The 10645-nt window shown below is 39.6% G+C and overlaps 1 protein-coding gene across 1 annotated transcript; it reads left to right on the top strand.

Moving 5' to 3' along the window:
• On the top strand, nt 1-8972 carry BTLA (B and T lymphocyte associated). The gene is made up of 6 exons (XM_039383303.1): nt 1-195; nt 4918-5229; nt 6166-6198; nt 6881-7018; nt 7294-7340; nt 8418-8972. The coding sequence occupies exons 1-6, from the start codon at nt 108-110 to the stop codon at nt 8754-8756; spliced, it is 957 nt and encodes a 318-aa protein (XP_039239237.1). The 5' UTR covers nt 1-107; the 3' UTR covers nt 8757-8972.
• Nucleotides 8973-10645: the final 1673 nt, after the last annotated feature.

The raw sequence follows: 10645 nt of genomic DNA, 5'->3' as shown, positions 1-10645 counted from the left end.
GGGACTCGATTCAGACACACACCCCAGGGACACCTCATAGGACGTGAGAGACCGTCAGAGCTGCACCTTTGAAACCCTCAGGAACATCTTTTTGCAATGCCCAGAGAATGAAGGTTTCTGCAGTCATGTTGATCAAAAGGATATTGCTGTACCTTCTCCTGGTAATGCTGGCTCAGAGCATCTGTCAAGTTTACGGTAAGATGTGGCTTTATAATTTAACCTGAATGGAGTTTTATTAAACACTGTGGGTGGGGAACAGAAAGCAAAGCAGTGCTTAGTGTACCCTGGAGATAGCATCTTGTTTTCTTACCATATCAGAGACTCCTCATTTGAGTGAAGAGGATGATAATGTAATAATTGAGAAATATTCAGTGACTGTCTAGACAAGAACTCCAGCACCTGGGGACCAAATACATTTTTCACTGTGGTTGGGGCCGAAGGCTCTTCCTTCAAGGGGTTTGTGCCTGAAATCTGGGAATCCTACTAGGTCTGCTTTGCAACCAAATTATCCTCACCAGACAAGTGTCTCTGCAATTACTTGGCTTACTTATTATCCCACTTTAATTATCATCCCACTTTCAACTTTGAACCGCCACGGTTTTGGAACAAGAGGTTCTTCTAATTTGGACTGACATGAAGACAACCTTGTGCCCAGTATACTCCTAATACTATTTTTACTTTAGTTTCCTTAAGGAGATTATTTTGTTTCAAGTTAGTATATTCCTAATACTATTTTAATTTTATTTTGCTCAAGGAGATTATTTTGTTTCAAGTTCTCCCTGCCTGATATCATACAGGAGCCATAAGTGTTGGCACTGAAAGGAAGGAAGTGATACAAAAAGGCTCAGAGCTGCTGCAATGGATACACTCAGCTGCTCTTCATACATTTCAAATGGATCAACTGCTAAATTGGTCGAAATAATGTGATAAAATCCTGCTAAAATGACATAAATTGAATTGGCTGTGCAAAGCTTAGCTGACACACGTGACCAGCCCTGCAAATCTGCAGTGTCTTCTGACACTCCTCTTTTTTGATGAATAAAACACTTTATTAATACTAATAGGAAATGTTAAACAAGTAGTCAGAGTATCCCTGGGAAGAGAAACCCAAATATTTTGCTTAAGAGACACGAGTTATCATGCTAGCTGCTTAATCAGGGTGTGATCTGAGCTCGAGCAAGCTGCTGAACTGCTTGCTTTACACTTGATTTTCAAATGACTAAACTAACGTGCTTCTGAAGGGGTTGTATCTCGAGCTGACAACCTCCTTCATTCCCTAAAGGAACGTATTTTCTTCTAAGAAAATTAGAAGGTTAGAAAATTAGGCACTTCATTAAGTCCCTCTGTTATTAGTCCCTCACATAATCACCTCTCTTTATTGCCTGGTAGAATTCTTTCCTACTTGGATGAACCCTCCACACTCCTCTGCCAGGTTCCAAATACTGCTTTTAAAACAGAATGGAAATTCTGTTTATCGCATCAATCTTTTTTACACACGGTTAGGGGTTTTTGTTTGGTTGGTGTTCACATTTTATTAGGTTTTATTCTTAGATCTAGGAGAGAACTACTTGGAGTCCTCCAAGAACACTAATATTTCTTTCTCTGCACCTACTACAAAAATAAAAATGATGTTCACAGGAGCATTACAGGGAGAAAACTTTTGCAAGTCAGTCTCTACAGAACCATGATACATTTTTTAAATGTATTTACATTTTACCCAAAGGTTTCCCCAAACTTGCTTGGGTTTTATTTGCTTAAAAATAAGCCGAAAATTGAAGCCAAATTATTTAAGCTTTGTGTGTTGCAGATCTATTCAAAGGTTCCCTTACTCCAAAGAGAAACAAAGTTGACCCCTCAGATTTCATAGACCAAGTCAATAATAATAATAGCAAAACCAACAACAACAACAATAATAATAATAATGTTTTCTAAATTAGAAAAGAAAAATAAGCCTGTTTCTAATAAGTCACAAGCAGAAGGACCTTCTGCCCCCACATCCCTGTAATTTTAGTCCAGTTAGACCCTGTTTCCTTTGTAACATCAGAGTTTTTCCTTACAAAGAGTGGTTGTTGCTCTCTAGGCTGCAAACACAAAATAAATGAAGTGTTTCATCCCAGTGAAAGTAAAACCCAGCAAGCTGGGTTTTAATAATAATAAAACTCATTCTTGCTCCAAGAATCCCATCCAGAAAGCAAGTACGTGCCCACTGATGGTGGGCACAGCTCTCAGCCCCAGTGACATCTTGCTGTCAGACCTTGTGGGATACCCTGCACATGCCAACAGAAAAGTCCCATCTTCAGGTTTCAGTCATCAAAACATAAAAGTGTATTTTCTGCACTTACACAGCTTTCATCAAGGAATAATTAAAAAAAGATGCAACTCTTCATCAGCTACATCAGCAGACAGGCCAGCATTGCAAACACCAGCACTGCAAGAAAAAAAAAAAAAGTTGTTGGCTTAATTAGTCATGTCATGGCTGTTTTCTAGAATGTAAAATCGAGGAAAAAATTTTAAAAATATTTTTATTAAAGTACTGTCAGGAGTATTTCCCTACTGTACAATTATGGAATACCTGCTTTCATTCGAAATCCTGGCAGAAGCTTTGCTTTACTTGTGCAAATTAATTCCTGGTGCAAGAGAGCCCAGCTCACTGCAGCCTCTTCAGAAATACACTCAAGGGATCCAAAAGAAAATGTGCTTTTAGTCAGTGGGGACCTTACTGAGGAGTTTAAGTTTGAAGCTGATATATAAAGTCTGTTACAGATTCTTTTCCCCTCTTGAAAACTGCACATTCAGAGACTCGTCATGACCACCAATGTTTGTGAGGCTGAAAACTTAAAGCCTCAGTGTAAAACCTTGTAACTGGCTTCTCTACTACTGTTACAGAAGTTAATTAAACTTATTTTAAAAGCAATATGGAACATAATTGGCAGTGTCTCTACCACTGACTTCCCATAAGAGAAAAAGACCTGAGATACTCTTCTGAGGAAAAGTTCACCAAGCCACGTGTGTGCTCAGGTTTATTTTGCATGTGTCATTCTAATGACAATTAATGAACTGAAGAAGTGTTCTCTCATTAGCAGGTGTGTTGATTTTTTCCCCTCCTATTTAAAAAACAAAATATATATATCGCTCATTCTCTAGGATATTATGATTTATATTGTTATTTCATCCCAAATCTACACCAAAACCTATCCCTGCCAAATGGCCTTTGTAGGAAATCCATGAAATACATTTGGGATATATATATATATATACATATATATACATATATATATATATATAAAATATATCCCAAACATTTTTAGTTTTAAAAGGATTTTCTCCACTGCTTTTTGTCCATTTGCAGTTTATTGCCAAGGGAGGTGTGATTTGGGACAGAGGAAAGGTTAACTAGAGATTTCAGGGTATGCTCATCACCAATTCCAACACTTAAGCAGTAGAGGAAAAAAAAAGATGGATTATAAGAAAAGGCTTTCTCTAGTCCAGATTTTTTGGTTACTGAAGTTTCTTTCTTGTGTCAGTGAAAAGCTTGCTCATGATTTGGCCCAGTCTTTTCCTGCACTGCTGCAGTGCTGAGTGCTTGTACTCTTGTCACTTATTTACATCTGAGGAGTTCTTATCTCCCGCATCTCCAGACATACACAAGAACTTACTTTCTTTGCCAAACAAAACTATTTTTATTCTGCTGCTCTCATTCCTTCTCTTCTTAGGGCTATTGAATCAATTCTGCCTTCTATTTCCCCTTGGTTTTTATCCAGATATTTCTCATTAGTAAAAAGACATTGTTTGTAGCCAGGGCTCTTCTCCTGGTTAATTTTCTCATCTCCATCCAAACTATCTGAATTTCTTCCCCTTGCCCCTTCCACAGGGACCAGTTTTAAAGTCCTTCTCCAAGTTGCTTTACCTGTGTGTTTTTGCCACTCTCCTCACCCCACTTCAAACCTCATTTAAAGCCATCCTGACTAAGGGAAAGTTGGTATTCAAGGATGACTTCAGATTTGGACTCTTCAAACAGAAACTTCCTGGCATTCCAAGTTCTGTGGGCAGAGGAGTTTCAATATTCCACATGGCAGAGATATATCAGAGACCACCATTTTTGCAGTGGCTGCAAATAACAGTGAATAACCCCCTCCTTGTTATCAGGCAAGACCAGGTACATTTGACAGGGCAAAATGAGGACAATATTCAATATACAGGTTTGAGTGCTACCTAATTTTTAAATGCCCATTTCCAAAGTCACTGTAAAAGAAGGTAGAGCAGTAGGAAGAATGTGGGTATCACATAGTTTTTGTTACTTTGAACTAGCCAGAGAAATAAAGCATCACATGGATCTTTGATAAAAGGTCAGGACATTCAAATATCAAGTCCCAGAGTTACAGTGAGTCAAACCCTTGACCTGAACCCTCAACTAAACAAAATGTAGCAAAAATTTAAAAAATAGATACGATACATTTGCATTAAATATAATTCTATTCAATATTACAATTATAAAAATCTCTACCAAAAAAAAAAAAGCCTTTACTTCTGCAAGTTAAGAAGAATTCTGAAGTAACTAATCTCAATTAAATCTAAAAGGAACACGAAAGATCTGTGAGAAGGATGACACAGGAAAAGTTGCTATGTATATCTTACATATTTTCTTCCTAAAATATTAAATTTCTAACTTGATTGAGATACAGAAAAAAGGGAAAGTTTATATCAGAGAGAGAAAGTGCATTTTAACAACCCTGTGGAAACAAAAGCAGCAGTAGTGTTGATGTTATCTGCTCTCACCGACCCATACGGAGATCAGATCTGCTGCAAGGAGACAAGGGAAGTCTTGAGTCATGATAGAGACAGAACCCTGTGATCAGAGTGATGGGGAGTACACAGCAGCCTCCCACTGCTGAGATCTGTGTCATTTTTTTCTTCCAGGATCTGATGCCAGAGGTTGTTCACCCGAAATTCAAGTTCAAAGACGCTCCCAGTACAAAGCTCATGTTGGGGGCTCTCTGTCTATAGAGTGTCCAGGTCAGTACTGCCAGACAAGGCCACTCGTGCAGTGGTGCAAGATGGAAGGAGCTACATGTGTGCAGCTGGAGAAGGGCAGAGCAGGATGGAAGTCTGACTCTGTGTTCACCCTGGAGATTTTCCCAGTCCATCAGAACGACACTGGACGTTTGCGGTGTCAAGCAAAAGTGGGCAACTTGTCCATTGAGAGCCATGAAATAAAGATCATTGTTGAAGGTGAGCCCCCTGTGTTGTGAAAGAGCCCTTTTAAACAAAAAGTGCCATTTACAGCAACACTCCTGCCTTCTGGATTACAGCTCCTCCTGTATTTGACTGGGAGCACAGTTGTGCTGGTACTTGCCACTTCCTCCACGCTTTTATGCTGCTTCTTGGTAGGACAGAAACCTAAAGAAAGAACAAAATAAAGAAATAACAGGAGGATCTCAAGAGAAAGGCAAAGCTGCCAACACCAAACAGCCTGTCTGATAATTAAAAAAATATCAATTGGAACAAAAACAGCTTGTGGGAGCACAGCCTGGTTATACATCCCATGGACTAGACAGGATACAAATGATCATGGAGCAGCAGTCACTGAGGCCACACAACAGTATGGAGGACAAAGCAATTCAAGTGTCTTGTTGAAAATTGTCTCCTTGCAACAACCAGGGTATGATCCTGTACCCCAAGAAGTTAAAGAGCAGGAAATATTACAATAACTTTAAATGATCTTAAAGGCAAATCAGGTCTTCTCATTGATCTAGTTGGCATTCTGACTCTAGATATGAGGAGTCATGTCTGCCCTGCTCAGTGTTGCTCTGCAGCTCTAGAAAGTGGTCTGTGTGGCCTTAGTGTCCTACCGAGCCCAGGCAGTGAGCTCTAAGGCTGTTTGTTCTGTTGCCAGTTCCTCTCCTGGAGAGTTAATGAACTTTAAAAGTTAAAATTATAAAAAATTATGACAAACAGAGCCCAGCTCCTGATACATGTTTCCTTTGAAATATGTTCTAGTGATCTATTTGAATGCCCAAGAGGTCCGAAAGATAGAACTACTCTGTTGGCAGTGGGAGACAAACTCATCATCCCCCCTCCTCCAAAACACCTTTCCCTTTGCTTGATGCCATTGGTGCCAAAAGTCAAGTTGTTGTTTCATTTCTCTGTCCTGCTTTTATCTTTCAGAAAAGTCTATAAACATCACAGTTTCACCAGAAAGTAAGTTCTAATTCTTATTTCCTCTTTAAAAGAAAGGAACTAACCTGTATTGCTATGACTTTCTGGTTTATGCAGTCAGGACAATTTTTAAACTCATTGCTAAACTACAGTTGCTTTCTTCCTGCTTGAACAAAATACAGTCTCTCAAGGGGCACGGTTTTCAAGGCTGGGACTGTCCAGAATTCAGCATAAAAGGGACAAAGCCAATTAAATTACCTCCTGGTGCTATACACTACAGTTCTGGTACATTCTTTAATATCCCAGTAATAACTGGCTTACACATACGAAGTGTTAGAATCATGCTATACCATCACTTCTAACACAGCCTGAAATGGGGGTTTTACTCACAGCTGGCTGTTGTTCACAGGTACAATTGCAAAAATATGCTGGAAGTTCGGAGCATTCCTCTGATTCTGAGCCTCTCTTTGCTCCTGCCATGTATTATTCATGAATCACATTTTCCCACACACTTTTCCTTCCAGTATCTTCATGCTTTGTGAGATGCCCGTGGAGCTCAGGTTATCCCCTGACACACTGCACCAAGTTAAAGAATGTTTGTACATTAAGAATTCAGTCGCATCAGAAAGGCACAATACTAAAAAAAAAAAAAAAAAAAAAAAAAAAAAAAAAAAAAAAAAAAAAAAAGCCAGTCAAATATTTTTCTCTGCTAATGTAATTTTAGATACCACCAGCACCTCAGAAGAGTCTCAACAATCTGGAAACTACAACATATTGCACATTATTTATGTCTCAGCACCCCTGGGTCTATGTTGTCTGTTCATCATTGGATGCATGTTTTGGTGTCTAAAGAGGTGCCACAGTAAGTAGTTTTAAACTAAGCTTTGATAGGATGCATTTGATTACACTCCTTTTCATGGCTTCAGGGAAGTTGCATTCAAAGCTCTATGAAAATCCCCTTATAATTATCCCAAGTGATTGCTGTGATGTCCTTGTAGAGTGTGCCAGTTAAGATACTGAATCTTTAAGTCTTTAATTTGCCCCATATATTGTTCCCTTACAGAGACAGAAGGATGGAAGTAAAGTCATAAAAACCTCAGACTTTACAATAGTCTTTTTTTTCTTTTTTTTTCCCAGCAAAGCAAAAGAGAACTTCACTAACACAACAGAGACAAGAGAGCCTGGTATGTTTAACTTTTCCCATCAAAACCTGACCACAACCACACACCAAGAACAAATCTTTGTGTAGTATAAAACATGGCACAGGATCAGAGGCAGTCAATGACCTTCCTTGTGCCTGGATGGTTTGTCTGGAGTGAGATATCACCATGGCTGAGTTGGGGGAAAGAACTAAGGGTCTTAGACACAAAGGTACTTTACTTTAAATTCCTGTTAAAACATCTAAATTCCTCTTAAAACATATTAATTTCTAAGTGCCCTTCCAGTAACAGCTCAGGCACTTGAAGCACCTGTGTTGAGCTGGTTCAGGCTGTCTGTGTAAGACAAAATATGACCCACAGAGCGAGGAAAATGACCGAAAATAAAGACTTCAATATGGGACTAGCAGGAATTCATCAAGTTCTGCAATTAGTTCCAGAGAAATCAGACGGGAAGAAGGCAGAACACAAAAGATGCAACCAGAGCTGACAATTATCAGTCACTGGGGTGGTGCTGGTGGGGATCAGAGGACACCAAACAGGTTGCAGAGCCCCCAAATGGCAAGTTGGAGGAAAGAAAAGACAGTATATTCTAAGTGGCTGGAAAAATGAATGACAGCAAATGGCTTAGAGGGGGTGAATTTATAGAGGAATTTTGTTTTGGAGAAGGAGAAAGATTTATTTGGAAAATAGTAAGAAAGAGGATAAGAAGCAAGAGAGCAGGAAATGAAGGAATAGGAGGCAACAAGGAAATGGGAGTGTGGGGTTTGGAGGTGAAGATAAGAAAGATTTCATAAACTGCTGAGGGAAAGCCTTCAATGAGCAGTACAGAAGAGCTCTCACAAAATGCTAAATCAGTTTTGCCTTAAGTTGGCATCTTGTAAGAAAACACATGAGAGTTTGGGAAGGGAAATGGAGGAAGGCAGGAGACAGAAGAGTGATTTCTAACTTTATTCCAAAGATCAGAATAAAGTCCAGTGACCAGGTGAATCCTATCCACCTCTGCTCAAATGCAGTTTAAATGGGATAAAACTACTTGGACAAAAACCTTACATGCCTCTTATTTAGGAAACAAAGAGGTCTACCCTATTGTGTTTTTTGCAGGTCAGGAGTCCAGCAGCTGCTCCACCCCCTGGTGCTGGAACAACTCAAGCTTCAGAAGAAAGCCCCTCACTTCAGTGTTCCATGGCCAGCCCACTACAGGCCTGGAAGGACAACACAATTTATGACAACGCTGTCCCTCCCTGGAACGCTCAGAGGAGAGCCCTTCATTCACCCTGCAACACTCCTGGTATTCCTTTCATCCCAGTTTTACCTGAAAGCCCAGATGTCATCACATACGCTGCACTAAACCATTCTGCTGCTGCAGAAAGGTGCCAGAGAAGGGAACAAACCACAGTAAATGAAGTTACAGAATATGCCTCCATTAATGTGCATCGATAAACATGGCCAGGACTCCTCCAGACAACTACTTTGCAGTCTCAGTTCCAGCATCCCTCCAGGATGTTCATTTCTCTTTTGGGAAAGCTTCCTTTTATTAAGAAGGGCCAGTGGATGCTCTGCTGTGACACCAGAATTCAAAACACAGCCCATGTCAATGGGTGGGTATTTGCACTGTGTGTTTGTCTCTTAAATATTGGAATAAAACTAGTCAGCTTTTTTGTTTTCTCTTTTTTTTCCTTTTTTTTTTCCTTTTCTTTTTCCTTTTTATTTTTTTTCCCCCCAGTATTCTGCTTCTACTACGTTTTGGTTGTGGTTTGAATATCCACAAAGGGGAGAAAGGAAAGGTTTTCCGAGGATAGAAACATGTAAAATGAACCTGTGAGGAAGATGATACTGAGTCAGGTTCATTTCTCCCAAGAAAATGTCTGTGGGAGAATTTTTCTCTGAGTTTCTAAGAACACCCTTCCAAGAATCCAGCTTTTCAAGCCACTTCACTCTACCTCCTTGCAAAGTTCTTTGAGCATCATGAATGTCTAAAGCTATTATTGACCAAAATCTAGTGAATACTAATGTGTGTGTTTGTATTCTGTGGATGAGAAGAAGGGGAGGGTTGTTTTACAAAGAATTCTCACAAATAAGGTGTGAGAAAATATTGAAATATAGCAAATTCTCTTACATATATTTATAAAAATTTCTCTTGGTGGGATGATTGATTGGTGAAGTTATTGCATGTTGCTTTTGTCCACAACGGATCAATGGAAACAACAAATGACCAGCAGTGACTGACCCCCAGTCAAAATCAAAACTTCTGTTCACAGGTAACTGTATAACTCTGTCATGCCAAGTTTTCTTGCCAACACTGGCACAAAAAAAAGGTGATTATGCTTCATACCTAGGTTTGTGGAAAAGAAGATAAAAATGAGATAAAGATCAAGGTGTCCTTTGAAGTTTGAAAAGAACACTCATGCTCCTCGTCTGCACCAATTTTTCCGCTCTACCTTGGACACTGTGCATCTGCTCTTGCAAAATAATGCTCTTAAAATTACTCTTAGTGACATTTGCACCAGAGGTTTCTACAGCAGCAAGCAGGGAGTCTTTAACGTGGTTAAAGGTTTGCACCCCAGTAGAAAAGGAAGGATGTGCCAGATCTCAGGCTGCATGTCACACACCGGATGGTTTGTTGATGGAAGAAAGTAAAGGCTCTTCTGTCTTCACTCTTCGTCTGGGTGTCCAGCTAAAACCAAAGCTGTTAAGCACACACACATCCACCTTGCTGTTCTGGTCAGCTGGATGGTTTATTATGCTTAAGGTGCACTTGTGATCTGCCTCCCCCTCACCTCTGAACTCAGTCACAGTATCTGTGTGGTGAAAAATCCACGGTAATTAGTTCTGTACTAAGTTTCTGCACCAAGTTGTTAGTTCAGTTTTAGTGGGGTTTTTAAATGTATAAATTATCATTCCAGTAAATCATTGATAATCCTCATTAAAACAAAAGTAGTAGAAAACTGTCTTCTAGAAAAATTCAGTTGCTCTTTTTGTGTTAGTGGGCCAATCCTTATATGGCCAGAGATAAATTATTTTAGGTGAAAGACTGAGAAACTTGGAGTAAGTTGGATATGAAAAGGTCCAGAAACAGACCTTTGATTGTATTTCTTGCTCAGATGGTAAAGGTACAATTATTTTTATAGACAATCTGTTTCTCTGACACAGATTCTACCTCAGTGGCCTTAAACAGAAAAACAAGGTTTGTTCAGAGCAGTCTCGGAATAACAACTGACATTTGGGACCTAGAATGAGGCTGAACACTCGTGGAAGGTGTATCACACCATCAAGAGATGCAAAGCCTGGTGAGATCTTCACATTGTGTACTTCACTTGTACAGCAAGGCT

Source organism: Pipra filicauda, unplaced genomic scaffold (genome assembly GCF_003945595.2).
Source record: "Pipra filicauda isolate LSUMZ 115617 unplaced genomic scaffold, ASM394559v2 scaffold302_size1215360_pilon, whole genome shotgun sequence".
NCBI classification, from domain to species: domain Eukaryota; kingdom Metazoa; phylum Chordata; class Aves; order Passeriformes; family Pipridae; genus Pipra; species Pipra filicauda.
Note: the sequence above shows the minus strand (reverse complement) of the source record. Positions and strands in the feature narration are given on the sequence as shown.

Excerpts from the sequence above, each read along its gene's own strand:
- BTLA (XM_039383303.1), top strand. The coding sequence starts at position 108 with ATGAAGGTTTCTGCAGTCATGTTGATCAAAAGGATATTGCTGTACCTT. Across the intron at positions 5,230-6,165 it reads AATAAAGATCATTGTTGAAG|AAAAGTCTATAAACATCACA; the intron begins GTGAGCCCCCTG and ends TTTATCTTTCAG. Across the intron at positions 7,341-8,417 it reads AACAGAGACAAGAGAGCCTG|GTCAGGAGTCCAGCAGCTGC; the intron begins GTATGTTTAACT and ends TGTTTTTTGCAG.